At 52.2% G+C, this 27,960-nt stretch overlaps 1 protein-coding gene across 1 annotated transcript in view; it reads right to left on the reverse strand.

Moving 5' to 3' along the window:
- Positions 1-27,960, reverse strand: part of TOMM40 (translocase of outer mitochondrial membrane 40) — a 306,671-nt gene that overhangs the window by 3,607 nt on the left and 275,104 nt on the right. Inside the window, exon 9 of the mRNA XM_085615475.1 lies at positions 25,352-25,454. Coding sequence (XP_085471601.1) covers positions 25,352-25,454 — 103 coding nt within the window. The remainder of the gene's footprint in view (positions 1-25,351; positions 25,455-27,960) is intronic.

Here is a 27,960-nt window from a genome sequence, read left to right on the forward strand (position 1 = left end):
CCTGGGGGCGTGCAGGGACCCAGGACAGACCTCGCGGGCTTGCTGCGGTTTCAGCTACCTGTAGCGCCTTAGGGGTGACTACAGCGCTATGCGCGCTAAGCGGTGACTACCTCAGAACGGGGCATCTAGCCCAGAGCACTACTCGTAATCGATGACAATGAATACTTCAAAACGGAGCATGTAGAACAGAGCGCTACTCGTAATCAATGACAATTAATACTTCAAAACGGAGCATGTAGAACAGAGCGCTACCCGTAATCAATGACAATTAATACTTCAAAACGGAGCATGTAGAACAGAGCGCTACTCGTAATCAGTAGCAGTGAATATTTCAACATGGAGCATTTAGCATGGAGCGCAACAGGTCTTGCGGAGCGAGTCTCTCGTGCTCCGGTGCAGTTCGTAGGGCACCACGCTCCAGTACAGTCAAGGTGGAACAAGGAAAGGATCCCTCGGCGGGGTCTCTCTGTCGTGGGGACCAGGGGGACTCCCACGGAGAGGGAACCCGGGCTCAGGGTGCGGTGTGGCTCCCAACCAGTAGGGGGCGCACCGGGGTCAATTCCAGCCTCCGGGCTTACCTTGATCTCGACGTCAGAGGGCGTCCGCTCCGGCGGCGACGGGGGAACTCGTCCACGGCCTCGTGCACCTTCTCCCACAGCTGCAACGGCAGCGACGGGGCCCCGGGCTTCTCCGCGGGCCTTGTGACACTGAAGGGCACTTCTTCCGGGCACCGGGCCGCAGCGGTGAGCGCGCTTCGCTTCCCGCCACGGGGGGGGGGGGGGCTCAAATCAAGTTAGGGAGCTCCGCGCTCAGCGGAACACGCTGCCGGGGGTCCCAGGCCAGGTCAGGGAGCGCAGGCATATGATTTCAGGGTTCGGGCTGGACACGCAGTCTCAGCATTCAGCGTCTGTACTCAGTGGTTGTATGAAGTCTTGATGGCGCAGATGTATCTGGCGCCCTTAAGAGGTTCTGTTACAAAGGGGGGTAGGGAGTGAGTTGGCGACTAGGTCCTTCCTAGTCAGGCTGGGCAGAGGTGTCCGGGGTCCTCCTACTGCTGGGCAAGATCAGTGGGTTTCACAGGGTCCCTCACTCACTTAAGAGGTAGCACCTAAATCCTGTCACTCTCAGAGGCATAAGTCCCTGGCTAGGCCCTACCGCCTACACTCCTGCGTGGATTCTCCAGCTCTGCTTTACCCCACTGGCCAACTAACTACAAAAAGTTCCCTCCCTCACTTAAGTAGGCCTAGGTCAGGTGACTTCTAGCCAAGGTGGCAAAAGTAAAACCACACCTCCCTTCTAGAATGTTCCAGCACATTCCAGGAGCTTCCCCATTCTACCTATGGGACAAAAAGGCGGGCTGGTGTCGCAACATTGTTGTGGGGTTCCAGCCAGCTCCTGGCAGCTAGGGTGCTACTATGAAAGACCACTCTGCAGTAGCAGGGGTCTGTGGCAGCCACCTTGGGAGAAGGGAGCACCTGCACCTTAACACTGATTGGCAATGAAAAGGCGCCCGGAGACCTAGTCCAACATAAAAATGAGGGTGGAAAAAATGAGGCACGATCAAAAAAATAAATGGGGAGACCACCCTAGAGCTGACAGGTCCAACACGGTGTAAGATTGAAAACAGACGCCGGGATTGAGGAAGAGTGCAAGGGATAGGAGGGCATTAGGGCAGGAAAAGATGTGGGATTAATCCTACAAAAGAGGTGGGGAAAGGGGGACAAAGAAGGAACAAGGACAAGCCTAGAGCATCAACCATAAACCTGCAGCGTTACAGTGGGTATCAGCTGAACACTGCAGAGCCAATATGCGTATCAGTCCCCCGCTGCAGCATCCCAGTGGGTATCAGTCCTACACCAGCAGCTTCTCCCAGAGGTATTGGTCTTACGCAGCAGTATCATTGGGGACATCTGTGCTAAACTTTCAATGCCCACGCCGGTATCCGTCGTAAACCAGCAGCACCCTTGTGAATATCAGATCATCGTGTGAGTTTGGTGACGAAAATACCCACACTTCTAGGCTCACTTTCTTGCTGGCCTAATTGGCCAAAAATGGATTCAATCATGTCAAAAACAAAAAAGTTACATTTTGAAAACACACATACGATCGTGCATCAGCATCTCCTGTAGCCGGAAGATGTAATGAATAAAAGTTGGCAAAGCCAACAGGTCGCACCTTTAAAACCCATTGGCTTTGGCAATGATTTTTAGCCTTGCTGCACCGCATGCATGAGTGCAGCAGGGCTGAAAAAGAAGAAAAAAAACAAAGTTAAAAAAAGCTGCTAGGACGCTTCTGTTCACATTTTGTAGTGCGCTGCGTGAGCAATTTTATTTACTGATTCGGATTGGCAAATAAAAAAAGGTTTTTTTGAGTAGGGGAAGGAAAATGGAGGGTGCGGAGGGGAGGACAAGCAATGGGAGCGAGTAGGTGGGCGTAGGTGGGAAGCAACATTAAGGGGAGGAGTAGAAACATGTGAGCCAGATGGAGTGGGCAGTGGAGAAGAAAATGGGCCAGAAAGAAATCAGTGGGTAAGGCATCATGTGTGTGAAAAAGCACATGGGGCACAGACAGCAACCCTGGGTGCATGGAGCGAGAGGTATACAAGGGAGACAGCTGAAAAACATATGCACTTCCATTTAGTGCTCAAGCCAGAATAAAAAGTAGCGCTTGAAAATCTAGCAGTGGAAGTTTAAAAGCCTAGAAGCAAGCCAATCAAAAGATTGCAATGAGGCTATGCTCCATGGGAGGGACTAATACAAGACTGACCAGCTAGGAAATGAATAAGAAGGTAGCAAATGAGTGACAGGAAACCAAACCAATGGTGAGCACTGGACAGGCTCCAAGATCCGTATGCTATTGGTAAGCCCACAATATGTCTCGCACAAACCTTGCATGCGCGGTGTAGAACGCTCAATCTAAAACTATGGAGATTTCTTTCCACATCTAACGACTTACAACTGCTGGAACACTAATCCAGGCAATTGTCGCCTGAATGTCTGTAATCCTACCATAGAAAATGTGGAGTCTTCCTAGAGAATGTTGCTTTCACTATCATCATCATGAAAACTTTATTTCGGTCAGACAACCATAAAAGCGTGCATAAAATAAATTAAAATTCATGACGTATACAATGATTGCCATGCTTGTTTGCATAAGGGGAATGCTACTTACCAGTATGCATCTGTTCTTGGCATGTAGAGCTGCAGATCCACACTGAGCATAGATTGCCATCTGGTGTTGGGCCCGGATGTTTGCACTTGTTTTGTCCTGGAAACTCTTTTGAAGTCACGAGATAGGTGACTCCTTTGGATTATAGTGCACATGGGCATCGGCTCCATCCTCAGAATGTTTTTCGCCAGTAGTGAAATGATGGAGCTTTGTAAGAACACAGGAAAGATGCCCACGTATGCTGTATCTAAATAAGATAATACTGGAACAGATACAGGTAGCCGGGGAGGTGGGTGGGCGTGTGTAGGTCTGCAGCTCTACATGCCAAGAACAGATGCATACTAGTAAGTAGCATTTCCAGATTGAGGCATATGAGCTGCAGATTACACACTGTGCATAGATTGTATAGCTGTACCCATCCCTAGCGGCGACTACCAATATCTGCTGCAGTAGTTTGAAATTGTGTTTTGAGGACAGCCTGGCCCACACTAGCTTGTTGTTTTGTTTGCACATCCACACAATAGTGTTTTGTGGATGTGTGCGGTGTTGACCATGTAGCTGCTCTGCAAATGTCATCTAAGGGAATGTTCCCTAAAAATGCCATTGAAGCCCCTATTTTACGTGTAGAGTGGGCTTTAGAAGGAACAGATAAAGTATGTTTTGCTTTGTGGTAGCAAATTTGTATGCATTTAACGATCCATCTAGATATCCCAGACTTTGATATGGGGTTGCCCTTGTGTGGTGGTGAGAAAGACACAAAAAGTTGTTTGGTCTTACGAAAGGGTTGTGTTCTCTCGATGTAATAAAGCAGTGCCCTTTTAACATCTAAAGTATGAAGAACTCTTTCTGCAACTGTTTGTGGTTGCGAGAAAAATATGGGCAACTCTACAGACTGAGGTGGAAGGTAGAAATGACTTTTGGAAGGAATTTAGGATTAGTTCGTAGAACAACCTTATTATGATGGATATGCAAGAAAGGTTCCTGGATAGTTAGTGCTTGTAGCTCACTAGCTCTCCTAAGAGAAGTAATGGCCACTAGGAAAGCAACTTTCCATGTTAGGAATTGAAGCTCACATTTATGTAGAGGTTCAAAAGGAGGGCCCATTAGTCTTGTGAGAATAATGTTTAAATTCCACACAGGCGAGGGTGAAACTCTGGGAGGAATTATCCTTTTAAGGCCTTCCATAAAGGCTTTGATGGCAGGTACCCTGAAAAGTGATAAGTGTTGTCTATTTTGTAGGTATGCTGCTATGGCAGCAAGGTGCAGTCTAATAGACGTATAGGCTAAGTTGCACCTTTGTAGGTGTAGTAGGTACCCTATGATGTGTTGGATAGACATCTAGGGGATTGATTTGTGTGACAATATATCACAACTCGCTTCCACTCGGCTGCATAGCAGGCTCTAGCGGTGGGACATCTAGCTTCTCTAATGACGTTCATACAGTCAGGGGGAAGATCAAGGTAACCAAACTAAGACCTCAGGAGCCAGATCGCAAGGTTAAGCTGAGCTGGGTCCGGGTATCTGATCTCTCCATGGTTCTGGGTTAAGAGGCGTGGTGAGAGGTGTAATTTTTGGTGCGGAACGACGGACAGTTCCAGTAATGTGGTGTACCACGGTTGTCTGGCCCAAGTTGGAGCAACTAGAATGAGAGTCCGTGAGTGTTGCACACCACCAATCAATCAATCAATCAAGAAATTTGTATAGCGCGCTGGGGGGGGGGGGGGGGGTCCGCTACTGCTCGAACAGCCAGGTCTTGAGTTGCTTCCCGAAGGAGAGGTGGTCTTGGGTACGATGGAGGTGGATGGGGAGGGAGTTCCACGTCTTGGCTGCCAGGTAGGAGAAGGATCTTCCTCCCATGGTGTCTCTTCGAATGCGTGACTGGTCGATCGCAGTTGGCAGGTGGGAGTGTAGAAGGTCAGGCGGTTGTTGAGGTACCTGGGGCCCAGGTCGTGGAGGGCCTTGTGTGCGTGGGTGAGGAGACGGAACGTGATTCTCTTGCTGACGGGGAGCCAGTGCAGGTCTCTCAGGTGTCCGGAGATGTGGCTGTGTCAGGGGATGTCCAGGATGAGTCGTGCGGAGGCGTTCTGGATGCGATGGAGTCTTTTCTGTAGTTTGGCTGTGGTACCGGTGTAGAGGGTGTTACCGTAGTCCAGTCGGCTGGCGATGAGTGCTTGGGTGACCGTCTTCCTGGTTTCGTTGGGGATCCATCAGAAGATCTTTCGGAGCATGCGTAGGATGTTGAAACAAGATGATGAGACGGCGTTGACTTGTCTGGTCATCGAGAGGGAGGAGCCCAGGATGAAGCCCAGGTTGCGTGCATGGTCCGTTGGTTTGGGTGCGCTGCCTAGGGCCGGGGGCCACCAGGAGTCGTCCCAGGCAGAGGGTGATGATCCAAGGATGAGGACTTCCGTCTTGTCTGAGTTCAGTTTCAGGCGGCTGTTCTTCATCCACTCGGCTATTTCTTTCATCCCTTCGTGTAGGTTGGTTCTGGCGGTGTCAGGGTCTTTGGTGAGGGAGAGGATCAGCTGGGTGGCGTAGGAGATGATGTTGAGGTTGTGTTGGCGTGCGATGGCTGCGAGGGGGCTCATGTAGACGTTGAAGAGGGTGGGGCTGAGTGATGATCCTTGTGGTACGCCGCAGATGACTTCAGATCCGAGGCCACCAAACGGGGGGAGGCGGACTCTCTGGGTTCTTCCGGCGAGGAACGAGATGATCCACTCCAGTGCCTTCTCTTGGATTCCGACGTTGCTGAGGCGTTGTACTAGGGTGCGGTGGCAGACAGTATCGAACGCTACGGAGGAGGTCCAGGAGGATGAGGGCCGCTGTTTCCCCGCTGTCGAGCAGGGTTCGGATGTTGTCAGTGGGTGCGATGAGGGCGGTCTCTGTGCGGTGGTTGGCTCAGAATCCGGACTGTGAGTGGTCGAGGGATCCGTTCGTCTCGAGGAAGGCGGCAAGCTGTCTGTTGACGGTCTTCTCGATGACTTTGGCAGGAAACGGGGAGGAGCGAGATGGGGCGGTAGTTCTTGAGGTCGGTGGGATCTGCTGAAGGTTTCTTCAAGAGGGCGCTGAGTTCGGCATACTTCCAGCTTTCTGGGAAGGTGGCGGTGTTGAAGGAGCAGTTGATGATGTCCCGGAGATGGGGTGCGATGAAGGAGTCGGCCTTGTTGAAGACGTGGTGGGGGCATGGGTCGGTTGGCGATCTGTAGTGGATGGTGTTCATCGTGCGGATGGTGTCTTCGGTGCTGACTGGGGTCCAGGCGCGGAGGGTGATGGTGGGGGGCGTTGGTTCTGTGGTAGGGTGCGTGGACTGTTCGCCGAAGCTGTTGTGTATGTCTGCGATCTTGCTGTGGTGATGTTGTTTCCGGCGCTGGGGTTGGAGAGCTCTTTGATGATGCTGAAGAGTTCCTTGCTGTTGTGTGCCATGTTGTCTAGTCGATCCTTGAATGCTGACTTCTTGGTGGTGTGGATCAGCTGGTGGTGTTTGCAGGTGGCGTGCTTGAGGGCGGTCATGTTGTCTGTGGTCGGGTTTTTTCGCCAGGCTTTCTCGAGGGTGCGGCAGTTCTTCTTGGAGTTCTTGAGGTCGTCGTTGAACCAGGAGGCATTCTTGCTTCCGGGCCTGCTGGGATGGTTTTTCAGCGGTGCGAGGTCGTGAGCGCAGTTGGTGATCCACTGTGTGAGTTTGTTGGCTGCTTGGTTGGGATCCGTTGATCTGGCGGGAGGGTTCTGGTTCAGTGATGTGGAGAGGTGGTGATCTTGTTCCAGCTCCTGCGGGGAACCTGTTGCGGGAGGTGGTGGGTCGTGGTCTTTCTTAAGCTGAAGTGGACGCAGCTGTGGTCTGTCCAGTGGAGTCCGGTGGAGTGGCTGAAGGAGATGTACTTGCTGGAGGAGAAGATTGGGTTGAGCGTGTGTCCGGCGTAGTGGGTGGGGGTGTTCACCAGTTGCTTGAGTCCGAGGTTGGTGAGGTTGTCCAGCAGGGTGGTGGTGTTGTTGTCGTTGTTATTCTCCAGGTGGAAGTTGAGGTCCCCTAGGAGAATGTAGTCGGCGGAGGGGAGGGCGTGTGGGCTGATGAAGTCTGCGATGTCTTCGTTGAATTGTGTGCGGGGTCCTGGGGGTCTGTAGATGAGGGTGCCTCTGAGTGTGGTCTTGGGGTCAGTGTGTATATGGAAGTGAAGGTGTTCGGCGGCTGTGAGGAGGTCGTCGGAGCTGGTCGTGATGCGGATGGTGTTCTTGTGGATGATGGCGATGCCTCCTCCTGTCTGGTTGACGCGGTCCCTTCGGGTGATCTTGTATCCGTCCGGGATGGCTATGGCGATGTCGGGCGCTGAGGAGGCGTTCATCCATGTTTCCGTGAGGAAGGCGACGTCCGGAGATGTGGTGTCGAGCAGGTTCCATAGTTCCACGGCATGTCTGTGGATGGAGCGGGTGATGAGCAGGATGCACTTCAGGTGGTTGCTGTTGGTGCTCGGCTTGGCAGGTGCGGGTGCAGTGCAGGTCCGGATGCAGGAGAACTTGCAGGGTTGGCAGGTGAAGGGTCCGTGGGTGCGTCCTGGGGTGGCTCGGTGGCAGCCGAGGAGCCGGCCAGAGTCGAGTGCGTTGAGGGTGGCGGCGTCGTACGTCCGGCGGGTGGGCTGGCGTCTGCGGGGGCCAGGGGGTCTGGCGCTGGGCGCGGTCCAGGCACGGACGGGCGTAGACGGGCTTGCCTTTGGCGCACCCGCTGCGCGTGAACGCTGCGCGCACGCGCTGACTCTGCCATAAATGGAGAGTGGGGGGGGGGGGCGGAGCGAGGGAGGAGCAGCTGGGAGGCGGGAGCGGGGTGGCGAGTGGGGAGGGGAGCGGTGATGCTGGAGGGAACGGGGGTGGGGCCGCGGGGGAGCAGCGGCAGGGAGCAGGGTGGGTCAGCGGTAGAAAACGGCGGTGGGGCACAGGAACGATCAGGGGCACAACGATGCGAACGATCACAAAACAAATGCAGGATCACAAAACAATACTGAGGGCAGGGGGCAGAAACAATACGGCGCAACACTGGGAGCAAGGACAGGGGCACAGGGGTACAACAGTTGACGATGCAAATGAAAGGAAAACAGTTACAGGCACAATACTGGTACAACAGTAGACGATGTAAATGAGCAGTGAACAATTACAGGGGCAGATACAAACTTGGCAGCGGCAAGCGGATCCCGGGCACACTCGGGGTGGGCCACGCGGCGGGAGGAGCGACCGGCTCTGACTAGGTCAGGTCAGGTCACCAGTGGAATGAGTGGGAGAGGCGGAAAAGCGTACGCAAATCTGCATGACCAATTCATCCATATCGCATTGCCTTTGGACAATGGGTGTGGATATCTGGCGGCGAAGCTTGGGCATTTGGCGGTGACGAAAAGGTCTATCTGTGGTTGCCCCCATATTTGAAAGAACGGCGGAAGAACTTGCGGATGAAGTTCCCACTCGTGGATCTGTTGTATTTGACGTCTTAACAGATCAGAAATGGTGTTTTGGACACCTGGGACTTATTGGGCTAGGAGAAAAATATTCCGAGGTATAGCCCATCTCCATATGCTCTGTGCTAGCTGAGAGAGCTGCAGAGAGTGTGTCCCGCCTTGTTTTTGTATGCAGTACATGGCTGTCATGTTGTCCGTGAGGACTAAGACAGCTTTGCCTGATATTTGCTTTTGGAATGCTTTTAAGGCTAGGAATATGGCTAGTAACTCCAGGTGGTTGATGTGGAGTAACTTTGGTTGAGGTCTCCATCTGCCCCGCATGGTGTGATGTAATAGGTGAGCTCCGCAGCCGGAGAGCGATGCGCCCGCTGTCATGACAATTTGATGAACTGGCTCTAGGAACGGTTGCCCTTTGGAAAGGTTCTTGGTGTTCCACCACTGCAGAGAGCGATGAGTGTGATAGTCTACCAACACCAGATCTGTTAGCTGACCTTGAGCCTGGTTCCATTGGCGTGCTAAGCACTCCTGTAGCGGACACATCTGGAGTCTTGCGTGAGGCACTATAACTATGCAGGAGGCCATCATCCCTATGAGTTGCATGAACACTCGAGCTGGAAGCAAGTGTTGAGGTTAAAATTTGGGCAGGAGAGCCTGCATGCTTGCTATCCTGGCTGGAGTGGGATAGGCTAGCACGCTTGAGGTGTCTATCATAGCATCGAGGTATTGTGTGTGGGACGGTTGCAGATGAGACTTGGTGTGGTTTACTGTGAACCCCAGGTCGTGGAGTAGTTGGATGTGAGTGTGATGTACACACTGGTTGTATGAGCTGGCTTTTATGAGCCAGTCGTCGAGATATGGGAATACGTGAATGTGTTGTCTTCTTAAGTGGGCTGCTACTACCGCTAGAGACTTGGTGAATACCCTTGGTGCTGTTGTAACACCGAATGGGAGTACTTTGAATTGATAGTGCTGCCCGTCCACTACAAACCTGAGATACTTCCTGTGAGCTGCGTGAATAGGAATATGGAAGTAGGCGTCCTTGAGATCTATGGTAGCAAGGAAGTCGCCCTGTGAAAGAAGAGGAAGAACCTGCTGAAGTGTAATCATGTGGAAATGGTCTGAATGTATGTATAGGTTTAGGGGTCTGAGGTCTAAAATAGGTCTCAGAGAGCCGTCCTTCTTTGGTATGAGAAAATAGAGGGAGTAAACTCCCGTGTTTTGTTGGCACAGGGGAACCAGTTCTATTGCATTCTTTTGTAGGAGGGAGATTACCTCCTGCTTTAGCAGTGATAAATGTTCCTGTGACAATAGACGCTGTTTGGGTGGTATGTTTGGGGGGGTAGAGGTAAGTTCGAGACAGTACCAAGATTGAACTATTTGTCGCACCCACCTGTCGGTGGTGATGTTGGTCCAGACAGGAAGGAACTGTTGTAGTCTTCCCCCAACAGGAGTGGAATGGTCCGGGGGAAGCAGAGGGAAGTCATTGGGTAGGGGTGGAGGCAGAGCGGGTGTTGTTAGTCTTGCCTCTGCCATTGTTATTGTTGCCTCTATAACCTCCTCTCTGGTAACCTCTGGTGAAGGTGGACTGGGTGGGAGCCTTGTAAGAGGTGGAGGGATTGTCTGAGTAGCCTCTGGAGTTGCCTTTGTAGGAGGAGCGACGAAAAGAAAGTCTGGGAGCTTGCGATTGCAAGGCTCCCATTGACTTGGCTGTGTCCGTGTCCTTTTTAATTTTCTCCAGGGATGAGTCTACATTAGAGCCAAAGAGGTGCTCTTGCTCGAATGGTTGGTTCAGGATCGAACTTTGTACCTCAGGCTTAAAGCCTGAAATGCGTAGCCAAGCGTGCCTACGCAAAAGTACACGTGTATTTACAGCTCTGGAAGCGGTATCTGCCACATCGGGAGCGCAACGGATGGAGGTATTGGTAATTAGTTTACACTCCTGTATGAGGTCATTGGCTTTGTTTTTGTATTTGTGCGGGACTCTAACACGTTATAGTGTGCCCTATCGTATCTGGCTAGCAGGGCCTGAGAGTTGGCGATGCGTCATATGTTAGCTGCTTGTGAGGCTGTTCTCTTGCCGGAGGCGTCCAAGAGTTTAGACTCTTTGTCGGGTGGGGCTGCGTCACCTGATGTCTGAGTGTGAGCCCTCTTTCTGGCATTGGATACCACCATGGAGTCTAATGGAACAGGTCCCTTAATGTAAGCTGGGTCTGTAGGAGCAGCTTTTATTTTTTCTCTATGAGAGGGTTGACGACTCGAGCCCTAACAGGATCTTTAAATACATCAGGAGCATGCTTAACTCCTTTGAGCATGGATAAAGTAGATGTAGACCTTTGGGTGGCGTCGAAAGTGTCCAACAAGAAATCCTCCTCCACGGGGTGTGTTTTGGTCGACCCCGTGGTACAGGGCAGCTCAGTGTACGAGCTGATTGAAGCCCATGGTATCCACTGGTGGGGAAGGCCTAGAGGGGTAGATATCATCTTGAGGGAGATTAGGGACATCAGGTGTATTATAGTCATCCCAGGGGTCAGGGGAATCAGGTGGACTGGAATCCCCTAGTGGCACATCGTCCGCACCTCTCCCTGTGTCATCAGAGGCGTCTTCATCGTCTACTGGTGTAGGAGATGGTGTAGGAGAACGAGGTGGTGGGGGAGGAGGAGGTGGTGGTGGAGGAGGTGGAGAAGGGACTCTAAGAGGGGATGTAGCAATGTCCCTCCTCTTAGGAGGTGGAGCAGGTGTTGGCTTGTCCAGTGGTCTTTTCCTGGAACTTAGTGTCAATTGACCAGTTTTAGGGTCTTTAACAAGAGTTTTTTGTGCAGGGTCTGGTCGAAAAAGCTCTTCTGATGAAGTTTGGTTTTTTGGCGCCGACTGTTTCGGTTCTGGGGGCTTTTTTGGCACCGGCTCCTGAGTGTCTTTGGGCTTGGACCCGTGTTGTTTAGTAGTCCCTGTATGCTTTTTTGGTTCCGATGCTTTTTTCGGCTCCGAAGAGTCCGAGTCCAAACTCTTGGGGAGTGGCCTCTTGGTCAGCTCTGAGTGTTTTTTCGGTACCAGCGAGTCGGTGCTCGTTGTTTTCGGTGTCAAGGGCTTGAAGGTGAAAGTAGAGGTCGACACGGAAGAGGAGGGTGGTTTCTTTTTCGGTGCCGAAAATTGAGTTTCAACCCTCCCCTCCATGCCAGCAGGTAACCCCTCTCCCACATTCTAGTATATAGCAATTCACTCCTCTGGGTCCCACTACCATTTACTTTCCCTTCTTTCCTCCTATTTCTATAGAAGTACCTATTGATTCGTGTGTAACCTTAGTCCTGATGATGACCTCAAGCTAAAGAGGTCGAAACGACGTCGACTCTACAACGCCAATTGCGGCATTGAAAAGGGTCATTCTCGAATAATGAAATGATGTTTGTAACTGTTAACATTTTGTAAATACCTTGTTTGACCCCCATTGTTCATTTACCCTGTGCCGCCCCACGTTGCTCCCTCACACTTGTGTCACTCACCACTACACCCCCAGTGCTCACATGGTTGTTATGGTTACTGTAATTTAGTTTTATGTGCTTCTATCTACAAATAACAACCTTTTACCCTCTCCTTGGTCTCCCTTGTCCTTTCCTTGTTCAATATGATTAATTCCAATATCTAATGGTCCCTTTACATGATTGACCAGTTGAGACATTGTCTTTTTGCTACTGAAGATTGAGTTTCGGCACTGTTAGCAGGCTGACTCGAGGCCCGAGTCGCCTGAAGGCGTGGTAGGCTTCTTTGCCGGGCCCGAGGGTGAGGCGTGGTAAGCAGTGTGTCGGTGTGCACCTGGACCCGAAGGTGAAGGTGTGACCGAAGCCTTTTTCGATGTATGGAGGGGGTCGGGGTCGACGTCTTTATTTATGACCCTCTGCACCAGAGTGATTTCTTCGACATCGAAGTCATCGTCTTCCGAGGCCGCCTTCAACCCGCTCCGGTACATCGACGCCCTCTTGGAAAATGTCGTCGGGGATAGATGCCGATGAGCGAGCCATGGTCCTCCGAGCTCGCCGATCCCGAATGGTCTTCTTGGAGCGGAAAGAGGCACAAGCTGGACAGTCTCTGGCCTCGTGCTCCGGTGACAAGCAGAGGTTACACACCTCATGCAGATCGGTGTGGATAAACTTCGACCCACATTGAGGACACTTCTTGAATGGTGTCCTTTCCATGAGCCAGATGCTAAGGCCCAGGTAGGCCCAAAGGCCTTCGTCGACAACCGGAATCGAAGACTTCGACTTGGAGAGATGCGCGACGATTAGGGTTCACGATCAAGACACTACCGTTGAAAGGGTGAAGGATTGCGCGTCGAAAATGGAATCGGTAACTGTTCCGAACTGGAGTGCGAGAAACACATCCGAGCCCGATGGCGGAAAAAAAAAATCTGAGGATGGAGCCGTTGCCCATGCGCACTATGATCCAAAGGAGGAGTCCCCTATCTCGTGACTTCCAAAGACTTTCCAGGACAAAACAAGTGCAAACATCCAGACCCAACACCAGATGGCGATCTATGCTAAGTGTGTGATCTGCAGCTCATATGCCTAGAACATCTGGTTACAGCACATCCGTACTTCTAACAATAGAAGAAAAGTTTGCACTGACCCTTCATCTATATACAATAATTTTCTAAAATTATGTGAACTGGATGATTACAAGGACCGAGGCACTGGCGTGATAAAACAAAGCCCTGGTAAAAGCCCACGATTAATAACCGCATTGGGCCAGATGGTATAAGTTTTCTTAAAAATTTAAGATAGCCATACAGTGTCAATTCATTATATCACGTTATGACTGATATAAAATCAGACAATGACTTGTACTTCTAAAAACATACAGACCTCAATAATTTTTGAAAATTGAAACTAGAGAAGGAATTAGGATTCTTTCTAGAGCCTACTTTTTTTTAGAGCAATATTAATATTATTGCTGTATGGCCTTATCTATAAACATCCAGCGCCTCCGCCACATGGAGGTCAAGAATCGCGATACAGCAAATATGATAGGTTTACAGGTGTCGTATTTTAAAACTCTAAATGCCTCAGCAGAGTGTACATACCCAAAATTTCCACACAGAGAACAAGCCAATACTTCCTTGCTGATTTGTACGCTAAGCAAAAAAAGATGACATGGAGCTCTGACTCTTCCTCCCAGCTACAGGCTGGGCGCTCCCTCCAGACTGCGCCCGTCCATTTACAGGAAATGGCGCGGAGCGGAACTGAACCCAGTCTGAACTGAACATATCATTTCCTTGCCGGGGTGGATAGGTGTCATTTAGAAAAGGCTCAAATAGGTACTACTCCTTCAGAGATAATAATTTAGCTGTCAGTTGTCCTGTGGATGGGTTCCCAAACACCTGTGCTAGCTTACTCATTCGATAGGCACTCACTAGTTCAGAACGGGAGATTGAGGGGCATGCTTCCTCTGGGTTACTCCACAAGCTTGGTTTGCCCAGCCTAGTACATTCCTTTTCTACATGAATAAACCAGGGAATTTTTGCCATGCCAGGGATACTCATTATCTTCTTTAGTTCCGTTCTATAAACTATCAGCTCAGGTGTCACCCATAATCTGCGACAGAACGTGAGGGGTTTCAATCCTATCTCCTCCCCGATGGGTCTGATCCCTAGATCCAAACGAAGTGGGATGAGAGGAGTGCTGGAGGAGAGGCCCCGAATTTGTCTCATAAAGCTATTTTCTACTTTACTGAAATCTTGACAGTAGCAGTACCCCCATAGTTTGGCCCCGTATAATGTTGCACCTCTGGCTTGCATCTTGTAAATCTCTGCTGCGGGGCCTGCAGGTTTGGAGGAAGAATTTCTTAATTTGATAATTCCTCTGGATGTCTGCGCTAACTTAAGTTTGGATTTAGCAATTTGTGGGCCCCACTCGATATTTTTCAGTCAGGGTGACCTCTAAAGATTTGAATACGGTCACCCTGTCCAGTCTAATGCCATCTAAATTGGGGTTGGGACAAAGTGTTTTAGGTGGGTTAAAACCCATAAACTTAGTTTTTTGGGTATTTATCTCCAATCCCCGTTTTTTACAAGAGATGGCATAACAATCCAAAATCATTTGAATACCCATAAGGGTTTTTCGACATTAAAAGGGTGTCATCAGCAAACAAGATTGCGGGGACCTTGTTACCGGCCAATTTGGGTGCATTATTTCCCCTCACCTCAGTAAGTTGGTCCAGTAATGCGTTAACAAAGAGGCAAAACAGGGTCGGTGCGAGCACACAGCCCTGCCTTACACCTCTGTCAACTGGAAACCGTGATGTCATTTCACCTCTTCTTCCACAGCTTACCTGGGCAAAATTAGCATTGTGTGATCTAACAAGTATGGTCAGCAAATAAGGGGGAATGCCCATTTCTATAAGTACCTTCTACAATTTTTCTCTGGGCACTAAGTCATAGGCAGACTTTAGGTCCACGAAAATTACGTAAAGGCTTCCACCCTCCATTCTCACCGTTTTCCAAAGTATGAGTTGTAATCTATAAATTTGGTCAATGGTAGATGTGTTCTTCCTGAAACCAGCCTGATATGGGCTCAGGATCGCATGGTCATCCTTGTAGGCGATCAAAGTTTAATCTTGCGAAAAACTTTTGTGCCACGTCAATTAGACTAATCGGTCTGTAATTGGCTGGTAGGAGAGGGGAACCTTTTTTCAAAATTGGGACTATTTCTGCCCCTGCCCAGGTTTCGGAGATTGACATACCCTTCAAGATGGCATTGAATAGTGTCTGTAAATAAGGTCCCCAAATTTTTGGCTCATGCCGGAAAAGGTCACCCGGGATCTTATCCAGTCCAGGAGCTTTGCCGGATGTGAGTTTATTTATCGCTTTTATCACCTCTGTCAGAGTGAACTGCGAGGCTTCTTCGCAGCTATCCCCGTACACAGGTAGTACTAAGGGGGAGTAGGAGCCCAAATTTTCATTGGTATTGTACAGAGCCTGAAAATGCGCTTCCCACACTTCTGTGGCTATATTGGGTTCTACTGCAAGTTTGCCCTCGCTACTGCCCGTGCTGACTATTGACCAGAACCTCTTCGAGTCTTTAGAGCTTAGTGCAGTTTTTAAATCATCCCATCTATTCAGTTCCCACTCCTCTTTTGCTAGGCGTGTGGTCTCTTTATACGACACCCTCTTTTGTCTAATGAGTGGTTTATTGTTGACTTTGATAGCCGCCAATAGATCCTGTTTAGCCTTACGGCAACGGTCATTAAACCAGGAGTGGATGGCTGCTTTATTCCTGTTGGTACGCATCTCTGGGTGAAACACGTCCGTTAATTTGGATGCCATCCTTGCGGGTAATGCTGCAATTTCATTAGTTAAGTCAGGAGTGAGTGCCCCTCTGACCAGTTCACTTAATTTTATTAGGTACGGGACTAAAGCTGTATATAACGCAGACAGCTTCCCTGGTGACTGGTGTATTGCCTCCCATTTTATTCTTTCCCTGTTAGCCAATGTTAACCCACTATCTACAGTGGTGCTAATAGTCGGAGCAATTCCCAGGTCTGGTAAGTCCAATACAAGGGATAAAGCGTTGTGATCATGATCGTGGCGGGAAAGGACTTTAAAGTCAACAACTCTATGCCAATGCTGTGTCTCCACTAGGATATAATCAAGAAGAGACACTTGGCCAGTTCTATTAAAAGTAAAGTTCCCTGGTGAGTCTGAGGCTGTCCGGCCATTGCATGCTCTCAGAGAATGGGCAGCGTAAATGCATTTATCTGAATTGCCAGTGGAGACCAAGCCTTTATTGGTGGAATTTGTGGTTCAGGAATAGACCAGTAGGCATCCTCCTCAGTAAGAGTTGGGTCGGTTATATCAGGAAGAGGCTCAAATTGATAATTGAAATCTCCCCCCACTATTACCCAGGTATTAGGGGGGACAGTGGGGATAAAAGAAGTCAGGTGATCGAAAATTGGTGATTCCTTAGACACGCTAACAGGACAGGAGTAGACATTAATGAGAGACAGTCCCAAATTAGTTGGGAAGCTAAGCACTACACATTGGATGTCGGAGAAAAAGTCCAGCTGTTTGGCTGTGCAGTCGAGGTGGGAGCCTACCCATATACAGAGGCCCTCAGAAGGTCTACCCTTTACTCCTGAAGTGGCTGGGATGGTAAATGACGCAAACCCCAGCCTATGCGAGTCTTGGTGTGCCCAGGTCTCCTGAAAAAAACAAATATCAAATTGGTCCACAAACAGTCCCCAACCCAAACAAGATAGTTTGTTTTTAGGCCAGCAACGTTCCATGATAGGACTGTTAGCTCCCCCCCTGAGTTGTGTGTGCCCTTGGCAGCATCATGTGTATGACTACCTTTTGTTTGTGTACCTCCTAATGCAGCCCCCGAAGCGTTGCCCAAGGTCCCCGTAGGTAGTTTTGCCACCAACTCATTGCAATTTGAGAAAATGGGCCCTGGGGAGAATGGTGGATCCGGAGACCTTTCCATTAATGTTGCACGGTCACCAAATCCCCATTACACTGGTATTTCCTTACCCCGCATATTTTCCCTTTTCCCAAGACTGTTACGCTCGACTTGTTGGTCTACGCTAGGCTGCTCGACCTCGCCATAATGCCCTGTAGTTCTCCCTCAGAAGACTTTACCCTCTCCCTCTATTTGTCAGTCCACTTCTTCAAGGCCCTCAAATCTGTTCCATACTGGTACATTAAACAGCAGGGATCTCGGAGGGGGGTACCTGTGACCGTTGTCCTGATTATTCGATGGACATCTAACAATCTACAGAGGTGGTATCCCAGTCTGGTTGATGAGAACGTGGGTAAAAATAATCTAATGATACAGGTTGTATCTCGGTACGTGACTCCTTGGGTCTATGCTCTTGTGTCAATCCTACCTACCGTCTGAGGATTTCTAAAATTTATGACTACACAGTCTCCCTGCTTCTTCTTGGGGCTGGTTCCCACCCGACCCACTCTAAGGACCAAAATAATCTCTCCCGCTCTATCATAAGGTAAGCTGCCTGTGCCTTGCCAGCCAAAAAAGGCTTTTATTCCTAAGTTCTAATTAGGTTTCGCGCTGGCCATTTTTAAGCACTGGTACCCCGTCAGCACGACCACATATGGGGAGGCAGCTGGTTGATTCGTCATGTCGGAGCTGCCCACTATACTTTCTACTCCTCTGGACCATTCACTGTGCTCGCTAGACCCAGTTCGAGGGATGACATTTTTATTTCCACCCTGCAAAGTATTGGCTAGGCTGTTACACCTGGGATCTGCCTTAAAGGTCTTAGCTGAAATACAGGTAGTATGGGTTTGCACCTGCTTTTGATCTGATCTTGATGGAGGCGGCTTAGCGGATTTATCTCCCTTGCTGGCTTGGGTGTTAGATCGGCTGGCCCCGCGTGAATTAGTAGAGTCCTGGCTCCTAAAAATCCCTTCACTGTCCACAAGTGTTGGGCTGGTCATCTCTGCTTGGCAGCTAAGATCAATCCCTCTCCCCACTGACAGGACAGAGTCATTACTCGTATTTGCTGCCCTGGTGTTCCCCAGCGTCTCTAAATGATATAGGCGCTCAGCTAGTGGTGCAATTCCTTCTTTAAGAGCAATTTTAATTTGGGCCAATAGGTCTCCAAGCATGGTTTGTGTGCCAGCAGTGCCGTCTCTTACTGGAATGGGAATGATCGAACTGGTTATACACCTTCCTTTGGCTTTCTTACTCTTTGGTGCCCCCCTACTTACTTGCTTGCTTGCGCTTACCAATCTTACATAAGGTGTGGGTGGCACCCCCACGCGATTTTCTATTTCAGAAACGACTTCTTGTTGTGGGCAAGGCTGTAGTATTTCTATTTGTGGGTGTTAAGGGAGGAGTGGGTTTTTTGGATGGAGTCTGGTTTGTCATCAAGGGGCAGAGGTCAGGAGTTAAAGAAAGACGCCCCTCGGGAATGTCAATTTCTGTTGTTACTGCCCCTATCGCTCTTTGGAGCATACGGTCAATCGAGGTCGGCGGTAACATAGAAGAGATTATCGTTTTTGGTGAGACTATTTTGCAACACAGGTACGTTGGTGACAAGAAATGTGGGTTTTAGTGAGCACAATGGGGAAGGGAAGGAGCAGAACCCTTTTATTGTGAAAATGCCAATGCTCATGCAGGCAGCATGAAGTGTGTATTTTAAAAAGTGGCAGTCACAGATTCTCTGTGTCTTCCATATCTAGTCTTCAGGGCATTCTCACATTCTCTTGTGAGACGTTTCTGCCACTTGCTCACTATTTAGTTCAATTCAGTATCCCAATCAATAGCATGTTTTCGTTTCCCTTCACTTGAAAAGAGAAAAAAATCTGTATAAAAGAGCTCTGAATATATGGATTTTAGCACCATATACCGCAATTGACTGACAGGTGAAGCTTAGGCTTGTTGAAACTGCAATTGTTGTGTACTGTGCAGCACAATTGCAGTTTCAACAAACCTAACCATCTACTACAGCCCCCCTGAGAGTAACCAACCTCAACTACAGCGCCAAGAGTAACCGGCCTCTACTACAGCGCCCCTGAGAGTAACCGGCCTCTACTACAGCGCCCCTGAGAGTAACCGGCCTCAACTACAGCGCCCGAGAGTAACCGGCCTCAACTACAGCGCCCCTGAGAGTAACCAGCCTCTACTACAGCGCCCCTGAGTGTAACCGGCCTCTACTACAGTGCCCCCTCTACTACAGCGCCCCTGAGAGTAACCGGCCTCTACTACAGCGCCCCTGAGAGTAACCGGCCTCTACTACAGCGCCCGAGAGTATCCGGCCTCTACTACAGCGCCCCTGAGAGTATCCGGCCTCTACTACAGCGCCCCTGAGAGTAACCGGCCTCTACTACAGCGCCCCTGAGAGTAACCGGCCTCTGCTACAGCACGCCTGAGAGTAACCGGCCTCTACAATAGAACCCCTGAGAGTAAACGGCCTCTACTAAACAGCACTGAGAGTAACCGGCCTCTACTACAGAACCCCTGAGAGTAACCAGCCTCTACTTCAGCACCCCTGAGAGTAACCGGCCTCTACTACAGCACCCCTGAGAGTAACCGGCCTCTACTACAGCATACCTGAGTAACCGGCCTCTACTACAGGACGCCTGAGTAACCGGACTCTACTACAGGACGCCTGAGTAACCAGCCTCTACTACAGCACGCCTGAGAGTAACCGGCCTCTACTAGAGCACCCCTGAGAGTAACCGGCATCTGCTACAGCACCCTGAGAGTAACTGGCCTCTACTACAGCACCCCCGAGAGTAACCAGCCTCTACTACAACCCCCTTAAGAGTAACTGGCCTTTACCACAGCACCCCTGAGTAACCGGTCTCTACTACAGCGCCCTGAGTAACCAGCCTCTACTACAGCGCCCTGAGTAACCAGCCTCTACTACAGCGCCCTGAGAGTAACTGCCCTCTACTACACCGCCATGAGAGTAACTGGACTCTACTACAGAGCCCCTGAGAGTAACCGGCCTCTACTACAGAGCCACTGAGAGTAACCGGCCTCTACTATAGCGCCCTGAGAGTAACCGGCCACTACTACAGAACCCCTGAGAGTAACCGGCTTCCACTACAGCGCCCGAGATTAACCGGCCTCCACTACAGCGCCCCGAGAGTAACCGGCCTCCACTACAGCGCCCCGAGAGTAACCGGCCTCCACTACAGCGCCCCGAGAGTAACCGGCCTCCACTACAGCGCCCCGAGAGTAACCGGCATCTACTACAGCGCTGAGAGTAACCGGCATCTACTACAGCGCTGAGAGTAACCGGCATCTACTACAGCGCTGAGAGTAACCGGCATCTACTACAGCGCTGAGAGTAACCGGCATCTACTACAGCGCCAAAACCGGCATCTACTACAGCACCCCTGAGGGTAACCGGCCTCTAGTACAGCACCCCTGAGAGTAACCAGCCTCTATTACAGAACCCCTGAGTGTAACCGGCCTCTACTACAGAACCCATGAGGGTAACCAGTCACTACTACAGAACCCCTAAAAGTAACCGGCCTATAGTACAGCGCCCCTGAGTGTAACCGGCCACTATCTACAGCGCCCTGAGAGTAACCGGCCTCTACTATAGCGCCCTGAGAGTAACCGGTCACTACTACAGAACCCCTGAGAGTAACCGGCCTCTACTACAGCGCTGTGAGTGTAACCGGCCTCTACTACAGCGCTGTGAGTGTAACAGGCCACTACTACAGAACCCCTGAGAGTAACCGGCCTCTACTACAGCGCTGTGAGTGTAACCGGCCACTACTACAGAACCCCTGAGAGTAACCGGCCTCTACTACAGCGCCCTGAGTAACCAGACTCTACTACAGCGCTCCTGAGAGTAACCGGCCTCCACTACAGCGCCCCGAGAGTAAACGGCCTCCACTACAGTGCCCCGAGAGTAAACGGCCTCCACTACAGTGCCCCGAGAGTAACCGGCCTCTACTACAGCGCCCCGAGAGTAACCGGCCTCTACTACAGCGCCCCGAGAGTAACCGGCCTCTACTACAGCGCCCCGAGAGTAACCGGCCTCTACTACAGCGCCCCGAGAGTAACGGGCCTCTACTACAGCACCCTGAGAGTAACCAGCATCTGCTACAGCACCCTGAGAGTAACAGGCCTCTACTACAGCTACTACTACAGCCAGCACCATGAGAGTAACAGGCCTCTACTACAGCACACAGAGTAACAGGCCTCTACTACAGCACCCTGAGAATAACTGGTTTTAGACTGTGATGCGTACGGTGGGGAAAAGTCCAGGACTGCAGCAAATAGTGCAGCCAGTGCCTCCCTGCCCCAGACACCAAAGCCTCCCTGCCCTAGGCGCCAAAGTCGCCTGGCCCCAGATGTTGCCAGCGCCTCCCTGGCCCCAGACGCTGCCAGAGCCTCCCTGGCCCCAGACGCTGCCAAAGCCTCCCTGGCCCCAGACGCTGCCAAAGCCTCCCTGGCCCCAGACGCTGCCAAAGCCCCCCTGGCCCCAGACGCTGCCAAAGCCTCCCTGGCCCCAGACGCTGCCAAAGCCTCCCTGGCCCCAGACGCTGCCAAAGCCTCCCTGGCCCCAGACGCTGCCAAAGCCTCCCTGGCCCCAGACGCTGCCAAAGCCTCCCTGGCCCCCCAGACGCTGCCAAAGCCCCCCTGGCCCCCCAGACGCTGCCAAAGCCCCCCTGGCCCCCCAGACGCTGCCAAAGCCCCCCTGACGCTGCCAAAGCCCCCCTGGCCCCCCAGACGCTGCCAAAGCCCCCCTGGCCCCCCAGACGCTGCCAAAGCCCCCCTGGCCCCCCAGACGCTGCCAAAGCCCCCCTGGCCCCCCAGACGCTGCCAAAGCCCCCCTGGCCCCCCAGACGCTGCCAAAGCCCCCCTGGCCCCCCAGACGCTGCCAAAGCCCCCCTGGCCCCCCAGACGCTGCCAAAGCCTCCCTGGACCCAGACGCTGCCAAAGCCTCCCTGGACCCAGACGCTGCCAAAGCCTCCCTGGCCCCAGACGCTGCCAAAGCCCCCCAGACGCTGCCAAAGCCCCCCAGACGCTGCCAGCGCCTCCCTGGCCCCAGACGCTGCCAGCGCCTCCCTGGCCCCAGACGCTGCCAGCGCCTCCCTGGCCCCAGACGCTGCCAGCGCCTCCCTGGCCCCAGACGCTGCCAGCGCCTCCCTGGCCCCAGACGCTGCCAGAGCCTCCCTGGCCCCAGACGCTGCCAGCGCCTCCCTGGCCCCAGACGCTGCCAGAGCCTCCCTGGCCCCAGACGCTGCCAGAGCCTCCCTGGCCCCAGACGCTGCCAGAGCCTCCCTGGCCCCAGACGCTGCCAGAGCCTCCCTGGCCCCAGACGCTGCCAGAGCCTCCCTGGCCCCAGACGCTGCCAGAGCCTCCCTGGCCCCAGACGCTGCCAGAGCCTCCCTGGCCCCAGACGCTGCCAGAGCCTCCCTGGCCCCAGACGCTGCCAGAGCCTCCCTGGCCCCAGACGCTGCCAGAGCCTCCCTGGCCCCAGACGCTGCCAGAGCCTCCCTGGCCCCAGACGCTGCCAGAGCCTCCCTGGCCCCAGACGCTGCCAGAGCCTCCCTGGCCCCAGAGCCTCCCTGGCCCCAGACGCTGCCAGAGCCTCCCTGGCCCCAGAGCCTCCCTGGCCCCAGACGCTGCCAGAGCCTCCCTGGCCCCAGACGCTGCCACAGCCTCCCTGGCCCCAGACGCTGCCAGAGCCTCCCTGGCCCCAGACGCTGCCAAAGCCTCCCTGGCCCCAGACGCTGCCAAAGCCCCCCTGGCCCCAGACGCTGCCAAAGCCCCCCTGGCCCCCCAGACGCTGCCAAAGCCCCCCTGGCCCCAGACGCTGCCAAAGCCCCCCTGGCCCCAGACGCTGCCAAAGCCCCCCAGACGCTGCCAAAGCCCCCCTGGCCCCAGACGCTGCCGGAGCCTCCCTGGCCCCAGACGCTGCCGGAGCCTCCCTGGCCCCAGACGCTGCCAAAGCCTCCCTGGCCCCAGACGCTGCCAAAGCCTCCCTGGCCCCAGACGCTGCCAAAGCCTCCCTGGCCCCAGACGCTGCCAAAGCCTCCCTGGCCCCAGACGCTGCCAAAGCCTCCCTGGCCCCAGACGCTGCCAAAGCCTCCCTGGCCCCAGACTCTGCCAAAGCCTCCCTGGCCCCAGACGCTGCCAAAGCCTCCCTGGCCCCAGACGCTGCCAAAGCCTCCCTGGCCCCAGACGCTGCCAAAGCCTCCCTGGCCCCAAACGCTGCCAAAGCCTCCCTGGCCCCAAACGCTGCCAAAGCCTCCCTGGCCCCAAACGCTGCCAAAGCCTCCCTGGCCCCAGACGCAGCCTCCCTGGCCCCAGCTGCTGCCAAAGCCTCCAAGCCCCAGCCGCCAAAGCCTCCAAGCCCCAGCCGCTAAAGCATCCAAGCCCCAGCCGCCAAAGCCTGCCAGCGCCTCCCTGCCCCAGACGCCAGCGCCTCCCTACCGCAGAAGCCAGCGCCTCCCTACCCCAGAAGCCAGCGCCTCCCTACCCCAGACGCCAGCGCCTCCCTACCCCAGAGGCCAGCACCTCCCTGCCGCAGACGCCCCTGACCCCATGCGCTTGGATACCCTACCGGGTGATTACCCGTGCTTTAAAAATCCTGATTGATTGACTGATTGATGTAAGATCAGCCAATACTGCGGTAGCTTTTGTGGGTAAATGTCCACGACAGGAGATGCTCCTCTGGGCATCCATCCACTCTAACAATATCCATCGTTAGTATAAGGTGTCCCTTGTAGGTACCGGTCCTCATTACTGCAGTACCTTCTTTGCACACTAGTTCCAATAGTGCAGCATCATCTAGAGGATCAGTGGTAACATGTTGTCCCTGGAGGGTGTCAGTGAAACCCCGTAGGGTCCCAATATTACTGTACAATCCCCTATGGAAATAGAGCCCCGTGGACACAGCACTCTTCCAACAAACAGCCCCGATACAACGCTCTCCAAACAGAGCCCCCGTGGATACAGTGCCCTATGTACAGAGAAACAGCGCCCCTGTGCATACAGTGCCCTACGTACAGAGAAACAGAGCACCCATGGATACAGCGCTCTACAAACAGAGAAGCAGAGCCCCCGTGGATACAGCGCTCTACAAACAGAGCCCCCGTGGATACAGCGCTCAACAAACAGAGCCCCTGTGGATACAGAGCCCCCATGGATACAGCGCTCTACAAACAGAGCCCCCGTGGATACAGTGCTGTACAGAGAGAGAAACACAGCCCTGTGCATACAGCGCTCTACGTACAGAGAAACAGAGCCCCCGTGGATGCAGCGCTCTACAAACAGAGCCCCTGTGGATACAGCGCTCTACAAACAGAAACAGAGCCCCAGCGGATAAGCACTGTACAAACAGACACAGAGACCCCGTGGACACAGCACTGTACAAACAGAGAAACAGAGCCCCCGTGGATACAGCCTGCTACAGAGACCCCATGGATACAGCGCGCTACAGAGAAACAGAGCCCCGTGGATACAGCGTGCTACAAGCATAGAAACAGAGCCCCCGTGGATACAGCGCTCTACAAACACAGAAGCAGAGCCCCCGTGGATACAGAGCTCTACAAACAAGAGAAGGAGAGCCCCCGTGGATACAGCACTCTACAAACTGAGAAACAGAGCCCCGTGGATACAGCGTGCTACAAGCATAGAAACAGAGCCCCCGTGGATACAGCGCTCTACAAACACAGAAGCAGAGCCCCCGTGGATACAGAGCTCTACAAACAAGAGAAGGAGAGCCCCCGTGGATACAGCACTCTACAAACTGAGAAACAGAGCCCCGTGGATACAGCGTGCTACAAGCATAGAAACAGAGCCCCCGTGGATACAGCACTCTACAAACACAGAAGCAGAGCCACCGTGGATACAGAGCTCTACAAACAGAGAAGCAGAGCCCCCGTGGATACAGCACTCTACAAACACAGAAGCAGAGCCACCGTGGATACAGAGCTCTACAAACAGAGAAGGAGAGCCCCCGTGGATACAGCACTCTACAAACTGAGAAACAGAGCCCCCGTGGATACAGTGCTCTACAAACACAGAAGCAGAGCCACCGTGGACACAGCACTCTACAAACTGAGAAACAGAGCCCCTGTGTGATATCTTGGGGTAAATTAAGTTGTGTACTTGCATGTTCTAATCCCCAGCACTGCAGTACCTCTTCTGGACACCAATCTCAATAGTATAGTGCCTCCTGCTTGATCAGTCTAATATAGTGCCATTCACCCAGAAGAGTAGAATGGGTGCGGGGGGACAAGAGGGGGTTGTAGTCGTAAGGTTTACCTTTAAAGAGCAAGTTGGCCTTTGGTAGATCCAGTTGGTACCCAAACGAGACACTTGTGTCCTGCATCCGTGTGCTGGCTTCAAACTCAACGCCGACCTGCAGCTGAAGGAGACAAGAGAGGGAACATAAGCACCACTGAGAAGAGGCCCGGAACCGCCATCACTACAGGAGCGTTTAGGTGAAAGAAGACCTTAAAGAAGAATCTGTGGATGAAGAGAGTGGTAAGAGACCGGAACAGAGACTGGCAGGCTGGTACATGCATCAAGCGAACGGTGGCATCTCAATGTGCTAAGAAGACTTCTCTCCCAAAATAAGGAAAGATGTGCAGTGTGAATAATAATTTGGGAAGCCAGCACTTAAGTTACACAGACTATAGGCAAGAGGAAACTGGCAAGAGCTCTGGAGAGTCGAGCACCTCCCTTCGTTCAGGAGAGATCCCTCTGGTCCCCTTCTTCTAGGGCACCCCCAATGGAAGATTCAGAGCGTGCCACGGAGAGATGAACGCTTGATTGTGAGCCTGTACAGATGCATTGATACTCAGTCAGGTTCATACCTGCTCTTCCCACAGAGCCAGCATTACCCTCCGCGCCCTATTCAGCACAGTGCAGAGTGGACCCGTTCGGGTAAAGTGCCACAGGTATCAATGCTGGATGGATGGATGGATGGATGGACTCTACACAACTCCCCCCACCCCTTTGTGCAGTGCAATCAATGCAGAAGTTCATGATAACTGTTCATATTTCTTTGGTGTGGGATATTTCCATCAAAACAAATCTTAGCTATTTTCTAAAGCCTTTCAAAGATTGTTTGGCTTATATGCAAGTCTGAACTCTTTCATTCATTTTGTATTGTTTCTCTAAACCAGATGCATCTCTGTTGGTTGTGAACAGAGAAACAGTTGTAACTTCACAAGATTACATAGGATTAGGGAATTCCAACAACTTTGTTGACTATGCAGCTATCTCCACTGGTTACCTAAATCCGAGCAGCCCATGGCCTGCTGGAAAGCCTCACACACTACCCTATGCCTTCAGAAACCAACAGGCCCTTCCCTGCCTGGAGCCCGTGCACCAGAGGTAAGGCGCCGATAGCCTGTGCTGGAGCCCGTGCACCAGAGGTAAGGCGCCGATAGCCTGGGCTGGAGCCCGTGCAACAGAGATAAGGCGCCGATAACCTGTGCTGGAGCCCGTGCACCAGAGGTGAGGCACCAATAGCCTCATGAAGATCCTTCAAGAGAAATGTGCAGAGCAGCCACTTGGGAAAAGGGTCATACATCTGCTAGGCAAGACAGTCTGCATGAAGATTTCACAAAAACATATGGGTTAAGCCTCTCCAGACAACGTTTGTCAAGATATTTTTTTTCTTTTCATCTTTCAACTCTTCACATTGTACTAAAAAGGAACTGGTCATGAGATGAAGCTTCCTATTATGGACAGCTACACAACCAGAACCTGCATGCTTCCTTGGAGTGACTAGAATGGATGAAGACTCTGTGCTTAAGACCTTTCTTTCATCTTGTGTGTTGAACGGAGGCTAGTGGTGCTGCACTGCACACCTTGTCTAATGAACTGAGGACCACCGATGCTGCGCTGCACACCTCGTCTGATGAACTGAGGACCACCGATGCTGCGCTGCACACCTCGTCTGATGAACTGAGGACCACCGATGCTGCACTGCACACCTCGTCTGATGAACTGAGGACCACTGATGCTGCACTGCACTGCGCATCTCGTCTGATGAACTGAGGACCACTGATGCTGCACTGCGCATCTCGCATCTCGTCTGATGAACTGAGGACCACTGATGCTGCACTGCGCATCTCGTCTGATGAACTGAGGACCACTGATGCTGCACTGCTTATCTCGTACGGACAGCTGATGCTGCACTGCATACCTTGCCTGCAGAACAGAGGATAATGATGTAGCACTGTATATCTAACCTGCAGTCTAATGACACTTATGAAGCACTGCACACCTAGTCTGTACAACTGAGGCCAATTAAGCGGCACTGCCTACCTGTCCTGAAGAGCAGAAGGAACTAATGATGCAGTGAACACCTAGTCTGTGAAACAGACTACCCATGCAGCACACAGCACCTAGTCTGTTGAATTAAGGCCACTAATTCTGTACCAAACACCTACTCTGTTGCACACATACAATGACTGCTGAACTGGGGCTAGTGATGCTGCACTGCACACCTTGCCTGTTAAACAGACACCACATGTACTGCACTGTGAAACCCCCAGTGTAGAAGTCAGGAGCACTGATTGCTGAAAGGAGGTTCATGATACTGCACTGAGCACGTTGTTCATCAAACAGACGTCATAGTTACTGCACTGTGCACCAAGTCTGTATAACAGCCACCACTGATATTGTATTTTGTACCTCGAATGCAGAACTGAGGACCACTAATACTGCACTAAGAACCTCTTCTACCGAAATGAGGCCAGTGACGCTGCGATGAATACTACATCTTTTGAAAGGAGGCCAGTGATGCTGCACTGCATACTGCATCTGGTGGACTGAGGCCAGTGATGCTGCACTACGAACCTCTTGCATTGAACTGAGGTTAGTGATGCTGCACTACGAACCTCTTCCATTGAACTGGG

This window comes from Triturus cristatus, chromosome 7 (genome assembly GCF_964204655.1).
Source record: "Triturus cristatus chromosome 7, aTriCri1.1, whole genome shotgun sequence".
NCBI classification, from domain to species: Eukaryota; Metazoa; Chordata; class Amphibia; order Caudata; family Salamandridae; genus Triturus; species Triturus cristatus.